General features: G+C 47.6%; 1 protein-coding gene and 1 pseudogene across 10 annotated transcripts; one reads left to right on the top strand and one right to left on the bottom strand.

The window, feature by feature from the left end:
- Nucleotides 1–1,589: 1,589 nt before the first annotated feature.
- Tafazzin (tafazzin, phospholipid-lysophospholipid transacylase) lies at nt 1,590–14,082 on the bottom strand. Of its 10 annotated transcripts, none has more exons than XM_045140888.1 (10): nt 13,855–14,082; nt 12,302–12,437; nt 11,845–11,890; nt 11,553–11,638; nt 3,604–3,684; nt 3,480–3,521; nt 3,178–3,243; nt 2,967–3,019; nt 2,549–2,626; nt 1,590–2,435 (listed from the first exon to the last, which is right to left on the bottom strand). In XM_045140888.1, the coding sequence occupies exons 2-10, from the start codon at nt 12,393–12,395 to the stop codon at nt 2,334–2,336; spliced, it is 648 nt and encodes a 215-aa protein (XP_044996823.1). In that variant the 5' UTR covers nt 12,396–12,437; nt 13,855–14,082; the 3' UTR covers nt 1,590–2,333. The 10 variants fall into 10 exon arrangements, with proteins under 10 accessions (XP_044996823.1, XP_044996820.1, XP_044996825.1 ...); XM_045140885.1 differs by having other exon boundaries at nt 12,309–12,437; nt 13,855–14,077; XM_045140890.1 differs by lacking the exon at nt 13,855–14,082 and adding an exon at nt 12,623–12,957.
- On the top strand, nt 6,509–8,540 carry LOC101615418 (annotated as a pseudogene).
- Nucleotides 14,083–14,089: the final 7 nt, after the last annotated feature.

Raw genomic sequence — 14,089 nt, 5'->3', positions numbered from 1 at the left:
CTCAAACCTTTGCTTTTTTGAGCTGTGTGTGCTTGTCCATGCCTTTAATCCCAACACTCTGGGGCTGTTGTAGGATTGCCTGAGTTCCACGCCAGCCTGGAGCTACAGAATAAGTTCCAGGTCAGTCTGGACTAAAATGAGACCCTACCTAGAAAATGCTCAACCAAAAAAAAAAAAAAAGAAAGAAAGAAAGAAAGGCCCTACAAAACACCTTTCTTTTGTGATTTTTCAAGGTAGGATCTCCAATTTACAGCAATCTTCCTATCTCTGCCTCCCCAGTGGAGTGCTGGGATTAAAGGCATGCACCACCATGCCCACCTTCTTTTTTATTACTTAAAATATTTTTTTTTCAAGTTAGGGTCTCACTCTCTAGCTCAGGCTGACCTGGAACTCCTGTAGTCCCAGGCTGGCCTTGAACTCACAGAGATCCTTCTACCTCTACTTCCTGAGTTGCTGGGATTAAAGAAGTGCACCACGATACCCACTGCAGCGACCCCTTCTGTTTTTAGCAGTAGGGTTTCTCTTTAGCCCAGGCTGACCTGGAATTCACTATGTAGTCTCAGGGTAGCCTCGAACTCATGGCGATTCTCCTACCTCTGCCTCCTGAGTGCTGGGATTAAAGGTGTGTGCCACCATGCCTGGCCATTTATTTTTTTATTTCTGCTGCAAATGAACTCCAGGCACATGTGCCACCTTGTGCATCTGGCTTTATGGGAGTACTGGGGAATTGAACCTGGTTTCTCAGGCTTTGCAGGCAAGAGACTTAATGGTTGATCTATCTCTCTACCTCAGCCCTTTATTTTTGTTTTTATTGTTGTTGTTTTCAAGGCAGGGTCTTGGCTCTAGCCCAGGCTGACCTGGAATTCACTTTGTAGTCTCAGGTAGACCTTGGACTTAAAGGCATGTACCACCACGCCCCGCCAGCCCCTTAATTTTGAAAGAGGGTCTCACTCTGTAGCCCAGGGTGGTTTGGAACTACTTATACCAGACTGGCCTCAAACTCACAGCAATCGTCCTGCCCCAGCCTCCTTAGCACTGGCATTACAGGTGTGCTACCATGTCTGACAGCTTTTTACGGCATTTGTTTGTACATATGTGGGCATACATGTATGCATGTGTATGTGGAGGCTAGAGGTTGATGTCAGGTCTTCCTCAATCACTCTCAACTTTATTTTTACTGAGGTGAGGTCTCTCACTTGAACTCAGAGCTCCCTCACCAATTTGGTTAGTGTAGCTGGTCAGCTTGCCTGAGGAACCCTTTCTCCCCTGCCTCACAAGTGTTAGGATTACAGATGGACCATCACCCCCACCAGGGATTTATGTGGGTGCTAGGGATCTGAATTCTGGTCCACACTAAGCCATCTCCCTAGGTGATTAGCCTTGCTTTGTCACCTTTACGTGATCAATGTCCCCTTCTACAAGATTGCTATGGGGATTACAGATGATAACTGAAACGTTAAGTGAACAGTTCACAGTAAGAGCTCAACATCTATGTGTTTAAGTGATCTAGATATATGCAGGCTTTCAGGGTCCTGGTTTCTTTTCTAGCAAGTCACTTCCTGTTCTCATCACTACACAGAGGCCAGAAGGCCAGTGGCACAACACAGCTGTTTTATTATTTAAAAAACATGAAAACTCAGACCCCAGGACATGGGGGCTGCCCAGGTAGAAAGAAGGAAGTGGGTGAGCCCTGGCCTGGCCAGGTGTTAGCAGTGCTCCCCGTGCCACCCGGCAGGTTCTGTTCAGTTGGGACTGAGTTTTGGCCAAGACCTGCAGGCCGCCCAAGGACAGGACAAGCCCTGCAGTGGGGGAAGCTTGGGAAGAAGAAAGATTTGGCTGACAGCCATCCCTGAGGAGGTCAGGAGCAGCTCCTGGATGGGCAAAGGTGGGCACATGGCAGCTGTATCAAGAAGCCTTCATGAAGGTCTCTTGCCACAGCTCTGACCAGGCCAACTACTCCCCACTCAACTAGTTGCTCACCTGCTGGCTTGCTCCCTCCCAATGCTAGCCACTGGGAAGGTGGGAAGAAAGACCGGGCCTGCCCTTTTGCCTCCCTCCGCTCAGCCAAGTGGGAGGAACAGCTGAGGATCTTCCTTCAGCCAAAGAGCCACTGAGAAGCTGCGTGCTCACTGATGTTATGGGGACATCCAGCAGGTGTTAGGAGCCAATCTCTCTGCGCTAAAAGCATCAGTCCACTCCCTGGCCTCAGCTTTGTGCAGGGAATAATCCAAAGGCAGTATAGAGCCAACAGGACTGGAACAGGGTCTCACACCGCCTCTTCCACAGCCACTGGGGAACCCAGCATTTTCAGGGCTCAGACTGAAGCACAGCACCTATCTCCCAGGCTGGAGGTGGTTGTGGAGCTGCTCTGCCTGTGTCTTCAGGCGCTGAAACTCCTCCTGAATGAAGTCTGTCAGGGCTTTGCGCATCTCCATCTGAGAGCAAGAATAGAACTGGCCTGCACTCTTCCAGGTACCAAGGTGTTCTGGGAGGCTGAGGAGGGTGGGATTGCAGGGACCAGCTATGGAGAGCCTGAGAGGGAACTCACAGCTGATTTGTTCTCCGCCCGGAGCCGCTCAAGCACAGGTGATGCGCTGAAGGGCTTCCCAATCAACACGGTGATTTTCTGTGGGGACACCAGCCATGAGAGTAACAAGGAGTGGGGAACTGCCCACAGTACCAGCCCAAGCCACCTGGAGCCAAGTTTTTCCCTGTGAGCCAGACTTAAGCCACTCTCGCTCTTTACAGTAATCAGTCGGCCTCGGCAGTATCCAAGGGCCATCCCAGCATTGGAACCCATCCTGTAAATGGCCTAACTTCACATTCTCATCCTAAAGTCCTTGCTGACTAAAAGTTCCTGTCCATTCCACTCTCATCTCCCACCACTGCATATTTGTGCTCAGTGGGTCCTGCACCTGTTTTCTATGGTGTGTTGCAGGAGACACGTGCCAGTAGGACCTACTCACCTGTCCAAAGCGGGGAAAGTAGGGTGGACTGTTAGGAAGGACATCATTCATTCCTATGGCACAGTGGGAAGGAAGAAAGCAAGGCAATATGGGGATCAGAGCAGCCTGAGACCAGAGTGAGCCCTGAGCCCTCCACCTCAGGCACCCTCTCTCTGCTACCCAGCAATCACCATTTAGGGAAGCCATCCTCTGTTCCCAGCCCTAGGCTCACCAACATGCCACAGTGGCAGGATGACAGGGTTTAGATGACACTCCGCAATTAGACGCCCAATTCCTACTTGGGGAAGAGGCATACGTGTTGGCACAAGCTGGACCAAGCTTCCCTGCCACTTCTGGCCAGTGACATATCTGTGGTCCCCCAACCAAAGATAGCTCACTGACGAGACTTTATCTTACCACTTACCCCATTCCCACTGCCCCTCACATGCTCCCCAGAGGGGAAGAGGACCAAGGACCCATGAGACCCTCTTTGGGTGATGAGGATGGCTGTGGCCAGTGGCCGGCAGCACTCACCCCACTTGAAGCGCAGGAACTCGGAACTCATGTTCACTTTCCCTAGTGAAAGAGCAGAAAGGCAGGCTTGGGGCCTGGGCCTGCCCATGCAAGCTAGGGAGCCTTGGCCAAGAGTCCCACTGACCTTCTGGGAAGATATGCACCCAGTCCCCATGGTTGAGCTTCTCCAAAATGAAGTCCATTCCCTTCTGGTAGACACCATCTCCTGCAGAGAAAGTACTATCCCCTTCAATCCATTTTCTGGGGGAAAGGAGCAACCTTTCCAAACTCTCCATGAAACAGGCCCTTCTGGATGCTTATGCACTGGGGACCCCACTCCTGGCTCTCTCCTCATAGGGACAGAGCACAGTTCATCCCCCACTACACCATTCATAGATATCCTCCAATGACTGTTTACTGAGCATGTTTCTCCCCAGCTACTCGAGCCCTTCACTTCCTTCATTCAACAATATCCTCTTCCTCAGGCTGGACATGGTAGCTCACAACTGTAATCCTAGCACTCAGGAGGCTTAGGCAGGAGGATTGCTGCAAATTCAAGGCCAGCATGGGTTACAGAGTGATACCTTGTCTCAAAACAATTGCGAGGAGCCAGGTGTGGTGGCACATGCCTTTAAGCCCAGTACTCGAGAGGCAGAGGTAGGAGGATTGCCATGAGTTCAAGGCCACCCTGAGACTACAGAGTGAATTCCAGGTCAGCCTGGGCTAGAATGTGACCCTACCTAAAAGAAAAAAAAAAAGTGAGGCCAAAGTAGGAAAATTGCCATTTCTCCACCTGCTTATGCTCCTCCACTCCCTGCCCTGTTGTCAGTGGCTCCCTGATAAATCACCAATCCACGCACATGTGCATCTTTTGCACATTCCAGGTGTGTCCCAGCCTTTCCTCCTTAGATGCCACTGATTAGACCTTCCCTGAGAAAGGCTTCTGGGGTAAGGAAGAACAACTCAGTGAGCACTGAGCATGCAGAAACAGTGAGAAATTGGGAAACTGGACACAGTGGCACATGCCTGTAATTCCAGAACTTGGGAAGGAGATGGAGGCAGGAGGATCAGGAGTTCAAAGCCAGCCTAAATTACATGAGACCCTGTCTCAAAACAAACAAACAACAACAACAAAAAACAGATGGGGGTCAGGGTAAAGGATGAGGAGGATTAATCAAAATTAAAGTGCTTATGAATAAGCCATATAGAAACTTACTTCTTTTTCAAAATATTTGATTATTTTACTTGCAAGGAGAGAGAGAGAGAATGAACATGGGCATGTCAGGGCCTCTAGCCACTGCAAACGTACTCCAGATGCATCCACCACTTTGTGCATCTAGCTTTACGTGGGCACTGGGGAATTGAACCCAGGTCCTTAGGCTTTGCAGGCAAGTGCCTTAACCATTTGGCCATCTCACCAGCCCAAAACCTACTTCTTTGTGAGCTAAATAATATATACTTATTATTAATATTTTGGTTTTTTGAGGTAGGGTCTCACTCTAGCCCAGGCTGACCTGGAATTCACTATGTAGTTTCAGGGTGGCCTTGAACTCACAGTGATCCTCCTACCTCTGCCTCCTAAGGGATTAAAGGCGTGTGCCACCACACACGGCAGTAATATGTATTTAAAAGGAGAGTTTAGGCAGAAGTACCCTGTGGGGTAGATAATGCTGTACCCAGAAGCCATCAATTGTTTAGAAAAATTTCAGTACTGGGCTAGGTGGGATACTTTCCAGTGAGTTTGTTGGTTAGAGAGATCCCTAGTTCCCCCCAAAACATTTTAGGCTATTGGTAAGGGGCTTGGTTTCCCACCACAGCTAGATGATAAGACCCTACTACTTGGATCACAGGACACTGGGAAATAAAGCTGGAACTGAACTGAAAGCCCCCTCCCTGTTGGCTAGCTGTCAGGATGCTGGGAAGTGCTATGCAGCCTGTTGGAGGAGAAAAGTCATCAACAGTGTTAATCAGAAGTGGACTCTGCAAATTTACAGCTGGCCAGCCAGGCCAAATGTAGCATCTAGTGAAATGAGCATGTCTATTATGGGAGAAACCAACTGCTCTCTGATTTGACTTGAGATCATTCCACAGGAAGGAATTCATGCCTGGTACTGAAAATCTATGAAACCAAAATATGTGAAAATCAAAGGCCTATGGCTGGGGAGGTTCTGTACCCTAGGGGGAAAACCACTGCTGTTGTCTGGCTAAATGGATATGTCACATCCACCAAACTGCCCTCTAAATACTTATGTTTATGCATATATATATATATATATATATATATATATATATATATATATTTGTTTGTTTTTTCAAGTAGGATCTCTCTCTATCTCAGGCTATCTTGGAATTCACTATATAGTCTCAGGGTGGCCTCAGAGATCCTCCTACCTCTGCCTCCCAAGTGCTGGGATTAAAGGCATGTGCCACCATGCCTGGCTATGCTTATATAATTTAATTTTTTTATCTGCAAGCAGAGAGAGAGAGAAAGTAAATGAATGAATGGGCACACTAGGTCCTCCAGCCGCTGAAAACAAACTCCAGATGCATGCACCACCTTGTGAATATGGCTTTACAAAGGTACTGGGGAATCAATCTCTGGTCCTTAGGTTTTGCAGGCAAGCACCTTAACCACTGAACCATCTCTCCAGCCATCTGCCCATATATTAATACTACCCTCACTTTTGGTTAAAGAAGTTTCTCTTTCCAGATGGTGGTACACTACTGGGGAGACTCAAAATTCATCAAAATGCTGAACAGACACAATGAGTCTATATCACACCCTCCAGCGCTCAGGAACCATTGCACAAGAAGTGACCAAAAGAATCTAACAGCCAGGCGTGGTAGTGCATGGCTTTAACCCCAACACTCAGGAGGCAGAAGTAGGAGTATCACTGTGTATTCAAGGGCAGCCTGAGACTACATAGTGAATTCCAGGTCAATATGGGTTAGACCAAGACCTGCCTCAAAAAAACCAAAAAATTAATAATAATGAAAAAGTAACTACAGTTTCTTTCGGATCTGCCATCAGCAGTGGGGCCACTACCAAGATGCAGATTTTTGTAAAACCCTTATGGGGAAGGCCATTATGCTCTAGATTGGATGCTACAAGAAATGTAAAGGCCAAGATCCAGGATAAGGAAGGAATTCCTCCTGATCTTTGCTGGTGAGCAACTGGAAAATTGGTGTACTTTGTATGAATACAACATTCAAAAGGAGTCCATCTTTCATCTTGTGGTGACACTTCATGGTGGTGCTAAAAAAAGGAAGATGAGGTGCTGGATTGCTAGTTCAGCAGTAAAAGGTGCTTGCTTGCAAACCCTGACTGTCCAGGTTCATTCCCTAGTACCCAGGTAAAGCCAGATGCACAGAATGTGTTTGGAGTTCATTTGCTAGTAGCAGGAGACCATGGCACACCCATACTGTCCCTCTCAAAAAAAATAAAAATAAAAAATATATATATATATCCAGGAGTGGTAGCACATGCCTTTAATCCCAGAGGCAGGAGGACTGCCATGAGTTCGAGGCCACCCTGAGACTATGTAGTGAATTCCAGGTCAGCATGAGCTACAGCAAGAGCCTACCTCGAAAAACAAAACAAAAAAACAAAAAAAAAAATTAAGAAAAGGATAAAAATAAGGGGCTGTGCTCCATAGGAGGGAATACATCCCTGATACTGCAAACTTAAAACAGGGGTAGTCATGAGCCCTAGGAGTGTAAAGTCTGCTGTTTTCTGGCTAAATGCATATACTATGCTTATCAAACTGCCCAGTAAGCACTTCTCTTAATGTTCATACCCTTATATTAATGCTAATCTCACTTTTGGTTAGAGAACCTTCTCTTTTCAGATGGCAGTGACCTTGGGACGACTCAGAAGGTATCATGGTGCTGGAAAGAAGTGATCGCAGTGCTCAGTACTGCAATATCTCTATCACACCTTCCAAGGCTCAGGGTTCATTTTGAAAGAGGTGGTGGAAAGAATGTAAGAGCCAAAGGAAGGGTAGGACTCCTTATAACATGCTCCCTTGAGACACAAAATGGCCTGGATATCCATGACCTCACAGTGCCTGACACTACCTACACAAGACCATCATAAGAGGAGGAAAAGATTATGATATCAAAATTAAAAGAGAGACTGATGGAGATGGGGAGGGGATATGATGGAGAATGGAGTTTCAAAGGGAAAAGTGGGGGAGGGAGGGTATTAAAATGGGATATTTTTTATAATCATGGAAGTTTTTAATAAAAATTTGAAAAAAAATAACAAGGGCTGAAGTTGGGGTGATTGCATGCAAAGCCTAAGGACCCAGGTTTGATTACCCAGGACCCACATAAGGCAGATGCACAAGGTGACACACATGTCTGGGAATCATTTGCAGCAGCTGGAGGCCCTCGTGTGCCCATTCTCTTTCTTTCTTTCTTTCTTTCTTTCTTTCTTTCTTTCTTTCTTTCTTTCTTTCTTTCTTTCTCTGTCTCTCTCTGCCTCTTTCTCTTCAAATAAATAAATGAATAAATTTTAAAAAGAAAAGAAAAACAAAAAAGGGGGGCTGAAGAGATGGCTTAGCAGTTAAGGCATTTGCCTGGGAAGCCAAAGGACCCAGGTTCTATTCCCCAGGACCCACGTAAGCCAGATGCACAAGGTAGTGCATGCGTGTAGAGTTTGTTTACAGTGGCTGAATGCCCTGGTGTGCCCATTCTCTCCCTCTCTCTTTCTTTCTCTCTCTGCCTCTTTTTCTCTCAAATAAATCAAATAAAATGAAAGAGTGAATCCTGCCTCAAAAAACAAAAATAAATAAATAAATAAAATGAATTTTTAAATGCAGATTAAAAAGGATAAAATAAAATTAATTTTTAAAAGGATGAAGTCTTAACACCACTCCCAAGAAAAATAAGCATAAGAAAAAGGTTATGTTGGCTGTACTGAAATACTATAAGGTAGATGAAAACAGCAAAATTAGTCACCTTTGTCAAGAGCGTCCTTCTAATGAGTGTGGTGCTGGAATTTTGGTGGCAAGTCACTTTGACAGACATTATCTTGGCAAGTGCTGTCTGACTTACTGCTTCAACAGACTAGAAGACTAATTATGTATGAGTTAATAAAAGCCACAGACTAAAAAGCATGGACTGTAGGGTGAAAGAAACCAGGAAAGGAGAAGGGAAGAGTTAAAGCAACTGCTAAATATCTCACGAAGTGTGACGTGAGGAAGCCCTATCACTGGAGGCAGCCTCACTCCCACTTGAGCTATTTAGGGCCACTGAGCTAAGAATGGCCTTTTCACCTGTTCTCTGTATGTCTACTATTTGGAAGGTGCTAGTTAGGGATCCAGAAGTCTCACCCCAGTTTAAACAGGGACCCTACTGGGCAGCTCATTCAGGCATAGAAAGAGCCATAGATTCCCCACCCTAGGAGGTAATTTTTCACAAGTGTTGGCTCCAACTCTAGCAAAACCACTAGTACAACTTGTACAATGAGCTTAAAATTAGTAATGTAAACTGGGCGTGGTGGCATACACCTTTAATCCCAGCACTCAGGAGGCAGAGGTAGGAGGACTGCCAAGAGTTCAAGGCCACCCTGAGACGACATAGTGAATTCCAGGTCAGCAGGGGGTGGAGTGAAACCCTGCCTCAAAAAAAAAAAAAAGGGGGGGGGATGTAAAAAGATCCACTGGGTTGGGCATGGTGGCTCTCACCTTTAATCCTAGTAAGAGGGTCACTGTGAGTTTGAGGCCAGCCTGAGATTACATACTGAATTTCAGGTCAGCCTGGGCTAGAGTGAGACCCTACCTTGAAAAATCAAACAAACTAAAAAAAGGACCATTGGAGCAATAATTCATAATTTTTCACTTTTTCAAATGCTATTTCTACTTGTGTGGCTTATATATTATATAAACATTCTACAAAGAGTTAGACTTATAGAAAAATACATTTTTTTGGAACACAGAGGCAAAATTTTCAAATATTTCCTTTGTTTCAGTTATGTGTAATTAAATCTTTGGTGCACTTGAGATGAAAACTTCATTTTTCTCGGTTTTATTTTTTTTAATGTTTACTTATTTGAGAGAGAGAGGCAAATATATAGAGGGAATGGGCATACCAGGGCCTCTAGCCACTGCAAATGAACTCCAGCCACATGTGCCACCTTGTGCATCTGCTTTACATGGGTACTGGGGAACTGAACCTGACTCCTTAGGCTTCACAGGCAAGCACCTTAATGGCAAAGCTATCTCTCTATCCCCTTGGCTTTTTTTTTTTTTTTTTTTTTTTTTAGGCAGGATCTCATTCTAGCCCAGACTAATCTGGAACTCAATATATAGGCCAGGCTGGTTCTAAACTCAAACAGCTCACCTACCTTAGCTTATCAAATGCTGGAATCATAGGTGTGAACCACTCAGCCTTCCAAATGCTGGGATGGCAGGTGTGAGCCACCACACCTAGCTTACCCACTATTTTTGGCAGGGTTTGGCTCTGGCCCAGGCTGGCCTGGAATTCACTATGTAGTCTCAGAATGACCCTGAACACACTGTGATCTTCCTACCTCTACCTCCTCAGTGCTAGGATTAAAGGCATGCGCCACTACACCTGGCACCCATTTTATTTATTTATTTTTTTTGAGACAGGGTCTCACTATGCATCCTTAGTCCACCTGAAACTTGCTATGTCCACCAAGCTGGCCTGGAACTCCCAGTGATTCTCCTGCTTATTTCAGTGCTAGCAGTACAGGCATATACCACCATGCCTAGCTCAATCTTTTTTTGTTTTTAATCATTTTTTTTTTTTTTTGAGAGAGAGAGAGAGAGAGGGAGGGAGGGAGGGAGAAGAAAAGAATGGGTGTGCCAGGGCCTCCAGCCACTGCAAATGAACTCCATACACATGTGCTCCTTTGTGTATCTGGCTTATGTGGGTCCTGGAGAATAGAACCGGGATCCTTTGGCTTTGCAGGCAAACAACTTAACTGCTAAACCATATATCCAGCTCAGTCTTCTTCTTCTTCTTCTTTTTTTTTTTTTTTTAGGTACAGGCTGACCTGGAATTCACTAAGTAGTCTCAGGGTGGCCTCAAACTCACGGTGACCTCCTACCTCTGCCTCCCGAGTGCTGGGATTAAAGGCATGTACCACCTCGCCCAGCTGCTTAGTCTGTTTTTAACTGCAATAAAATCAAGGTATAGATCAAAAAGAATGGAAACAGAACTAGAGACATATCCCAGTGTGTGCCTAGCTTGCTCTGTGTTCCATCCCCAGCCCTACATGAAAGAAGAAAGAAAGGTATGGCAGTTGGGATACTGAGGTAGGAGGATCACTGTGAATTCAAGGTCAGCATGGGGATACAAAGTGAATTTCCTCGAAACAGAAAGAGGAACCAAGAGTTAAGGACAGAGGGCTCACATCTTAAGAGAAGGGCCTGCTAGACATTGTGGCCTGCTCAATCTCAGGAAGATGGAAGTAAACAGAACCTTCTGACATTCTCTACATTCCTCTTCTCTCTTTCAAGCAAACTGGCACATTTGTCCACATTTAGATCACCTTTTCCTTCATTCTCTGTTTGGAAAAATTCTGCTTTCCCAGAGGAAAGAGCAATTGGGATTTGAATCTTGACTTTGCCACCTGTCATTCTATGACCTTGGGCTGACAGCTTACTACTTCTAAGCTCTGTCTAGAGAATGGGATCAAGATGATTCCACACCTGGGGGTGAGAGTTACTGAGTGATTACTCAACCTGAAGTCCCTTACCCCACAAGCTTGCTTATTCTCCCAGAAGCAAAACCCTGTGGCCATCCATCCATGCATACCTATCAGTGCCATCATAAAGTGATGACCCCACACCGCACTCGCTGAGACAAGGGACCATGGATATAATGCTTCCTTGAATTCTCATATCAAAGCTTTGAGCAATCCTTGGGCAGTTGTAGAGAATTCAAAAAGCCAATCCTCTCCCTAGTCTCTGCTACTCTGTGATAGCTGCCCTGGGTCCCATGCTGCCTGTCCCACATGAACTCAAGACAGATAATTCAAGATAGAGGCACTGGATGCCAGCTTCTCTGCTCCTAGGGAGGCCTGGACAGTCCCTAGAAGTATTTCCCACAGAAGCAGCTTACCTCGGCACACCGGCACACATTTGCCTAAGCTGAAGAAGTGGGAGTGCAGCTCCTTGGTGAAGCAGATATCTGCAGCTGCTGGAGTCCTAGAGCAGGGAGGGACCCGGTCAGCCCTGCATGCCAGGCTTCCAGCTCCTTATCCCACCCTCAGCAGAATGGAGCTCCATAGAGGGGCCTGCAGGGCCCCACTCATGCCCTCTCTAGACTGCTGGATGCCACCTCTAGGGCAGAGAAGGAGGGGAAATCTGGGCAGAAACAGATGGGCCACAGTGAAGGCCCCATTCCTCCTCACCAACGCATCAACTTCAGGTTCCAGATGTGGCGGAGTTTCAGGATCCCTAAAGGAGAAAGAAAGCCTTGCTGTGACATGGCTACTTCCACATTCCTTCTATATATTTACTTATTTGCAGGGGGTAGAGAGAGAGGATATGGAATGTGCCAGAGCCTCTTGCCACTACAAATGAATTCCAGATTCATGCACACACCACTTTGTGTATTTGGCTTTACATGGGCACTGGGGAATTGAACCCGGGCCAGCAGGCTTTGTAAGCAAGCACCTTTAACCTCTGAGCCATCCTTCTTTTCAAAATCACATTCCCTGAAGGGATCCCAAGGGGGTGGGGCTACAAATCTTCCAGCCCTAAGACAGAACGCCAGGACTGTGCAAGGAGCCTGGTGGCAAGTGTATTTGTTTTGCTTGTTTGATGTACTGGCTCCTTTCCCCACCTCCCTGTGCCCAGCACACTGGCCTGGTACCCCAGAGGTGAGGGTCGTCCATGCAGGACTGGTGGTTGGAGACTGTGATGAGGGGCGTGCTGGGGCCTCGGTTCTCGATGAGCTCATACAGCACTTCCTTGTTGTGCACGGTGAGGTGGTTCATGTACTCTGGAGAGAGAAAGAAGGGTTTCAGTGTCAAGCTCCTCTCCACTAGCTCGAGACTTGCCTGTGGCCAGGCTAGGCTGTCCCCATGCCCAAATCCAAGCCCCAACTCTGGCCAGGCCGGGGCTGGTAAAAGATCCTGCCTTGACCTCTGACCACTCACTGGTCCAGAAGCAACTGTAGGTGCCCACCAGGCCCATGACGACACTACTGGCCAGGGTCCAGGTAAGCCGTGGCACAGCAGGGAATGGCCACTTCACGTGGAGGGGCATCTCCCCCCACTGCGCGGCCCCGCAGCCCGTATCCTTCACTGCACGCTCCGAAGAGGGTCTCTTGACAGGCCCACAGATGGGCACTGAACTTCGGCAAGACAGAGAACTGGACCAAGGTCACCTCACGGGGATGGCCAGGGCCGCGCCTAGCCCCATACTAGGGCCAGCGAAGAGCGATCGCCCGCGCAGGATTCAGGGCGACGTGCACCCGGAGACCTGGCGGCGGGGGCCGCAGTCCGCGCGCACGCCGAAAAGCAAGCCGCAACAGTTCCCCGCCGCTTGTCGCAAAACAGGTCCAGGTCGCTTGACGGCAGCTTGGGAAGTTCCATGCCGGCCCCGCCCCCACTCGCCATCTGGGTCAGACCACCAATAGCCCGCACGTCTCCTTTCCTTTTTCTTTTCTTTTCGCGGTAGGGTTTCACTCTAGCCCAGGCTGACCGGAATTCACTATGTAGTCTCAGGGTAGCATCAAACTCTCGGCGATCCTCCTACCTCTGCCTTCCAAGGGCGGGGATTAAAGGCGTGCCCCACTACACCCGGCTCATATCTTCTTTTCTAGTATCATAGTTGGAATTGGGAAACACAGCACCATTACCCAAAGCCACTCAAGGTCTGAGCTGGCCGATCCCTTTTACTTCATTTTTTCTATTATTGATTGTCTTGTTCTGTAGCCGAAGGTGTCCTCAAACTTCTCCATCCTGTCTCTGCCTCCTGAAGTAGCTGAGGTTACCAGAATTGAAATGTCCAGCACTTCCTCTATTTATTGTTTGGTGTTTGTTTAGAGACAGCATCTCATAAGGCCCAGGCTGGTTCCAGGTCAGCCTGGACTAGAGTGAGACCCTACCTCAAAAAAATTTAAAACCATAATTTTATTGATTGTATTCCACCCCCCCCCCCCCAGAGGGCTGGGCGTGTGTGTCCATATAGAGTTCTTGCCTAGCATGCATGTGGCCCTGGGTTCCATCCTAATGACCAAAAATAACAAACCTTTCAATTTCTGCTCAACAGGGACATTTTCCTGTGTGGCTGCCCAACAGGCATTCACTGGGAAGCTGAGCAGACCGTCCCGCCTCCCGTCCTGGGCAGACTGTCCCCTGCTTTGGGTTTCCAGAATATTCTCAACACACCCAATTTAGGAATGCACAACACACCTTGGCCCAGGGTCTGAGGACACGGAGAGAAGGCGCTAGTCCTGGGACGTGCCCACTGTTACCGCTGGGCTTCCTGCTGTAGAGAGGTGTCTGGTGCCTGGAGAGCGCCAGCTGGGCGAGGGTACCTGGGGGTTTCACTGGGCTCCAGCTCCCGCTAGCCCCGGACCCTTGGTTATTCCAGGTAACAGCTAATTAAGGACCACTCTTCTGCGTTGGCTAGCCTGCCTCGTGCTGG

This window comes from Jaculus jaculus, chromosome X (genome assembly GCF_020740685.1).
Source record: "Jaculus jaculus isolate mJacJac1 chromosome X, mJacJac1.mat.Y.cur, whole genome shotgun sequence".
NCBI classification, from domain to species: domain Eukaryota; kingdom Metazoa; phylum Chordata; class Mammalia; order Rodentia; family Dipodidae; genus Jaculus; species Jaculus jaculus.
This window is presented reverse-complemented; position numbering and strand designations above follow the sequence as displayed.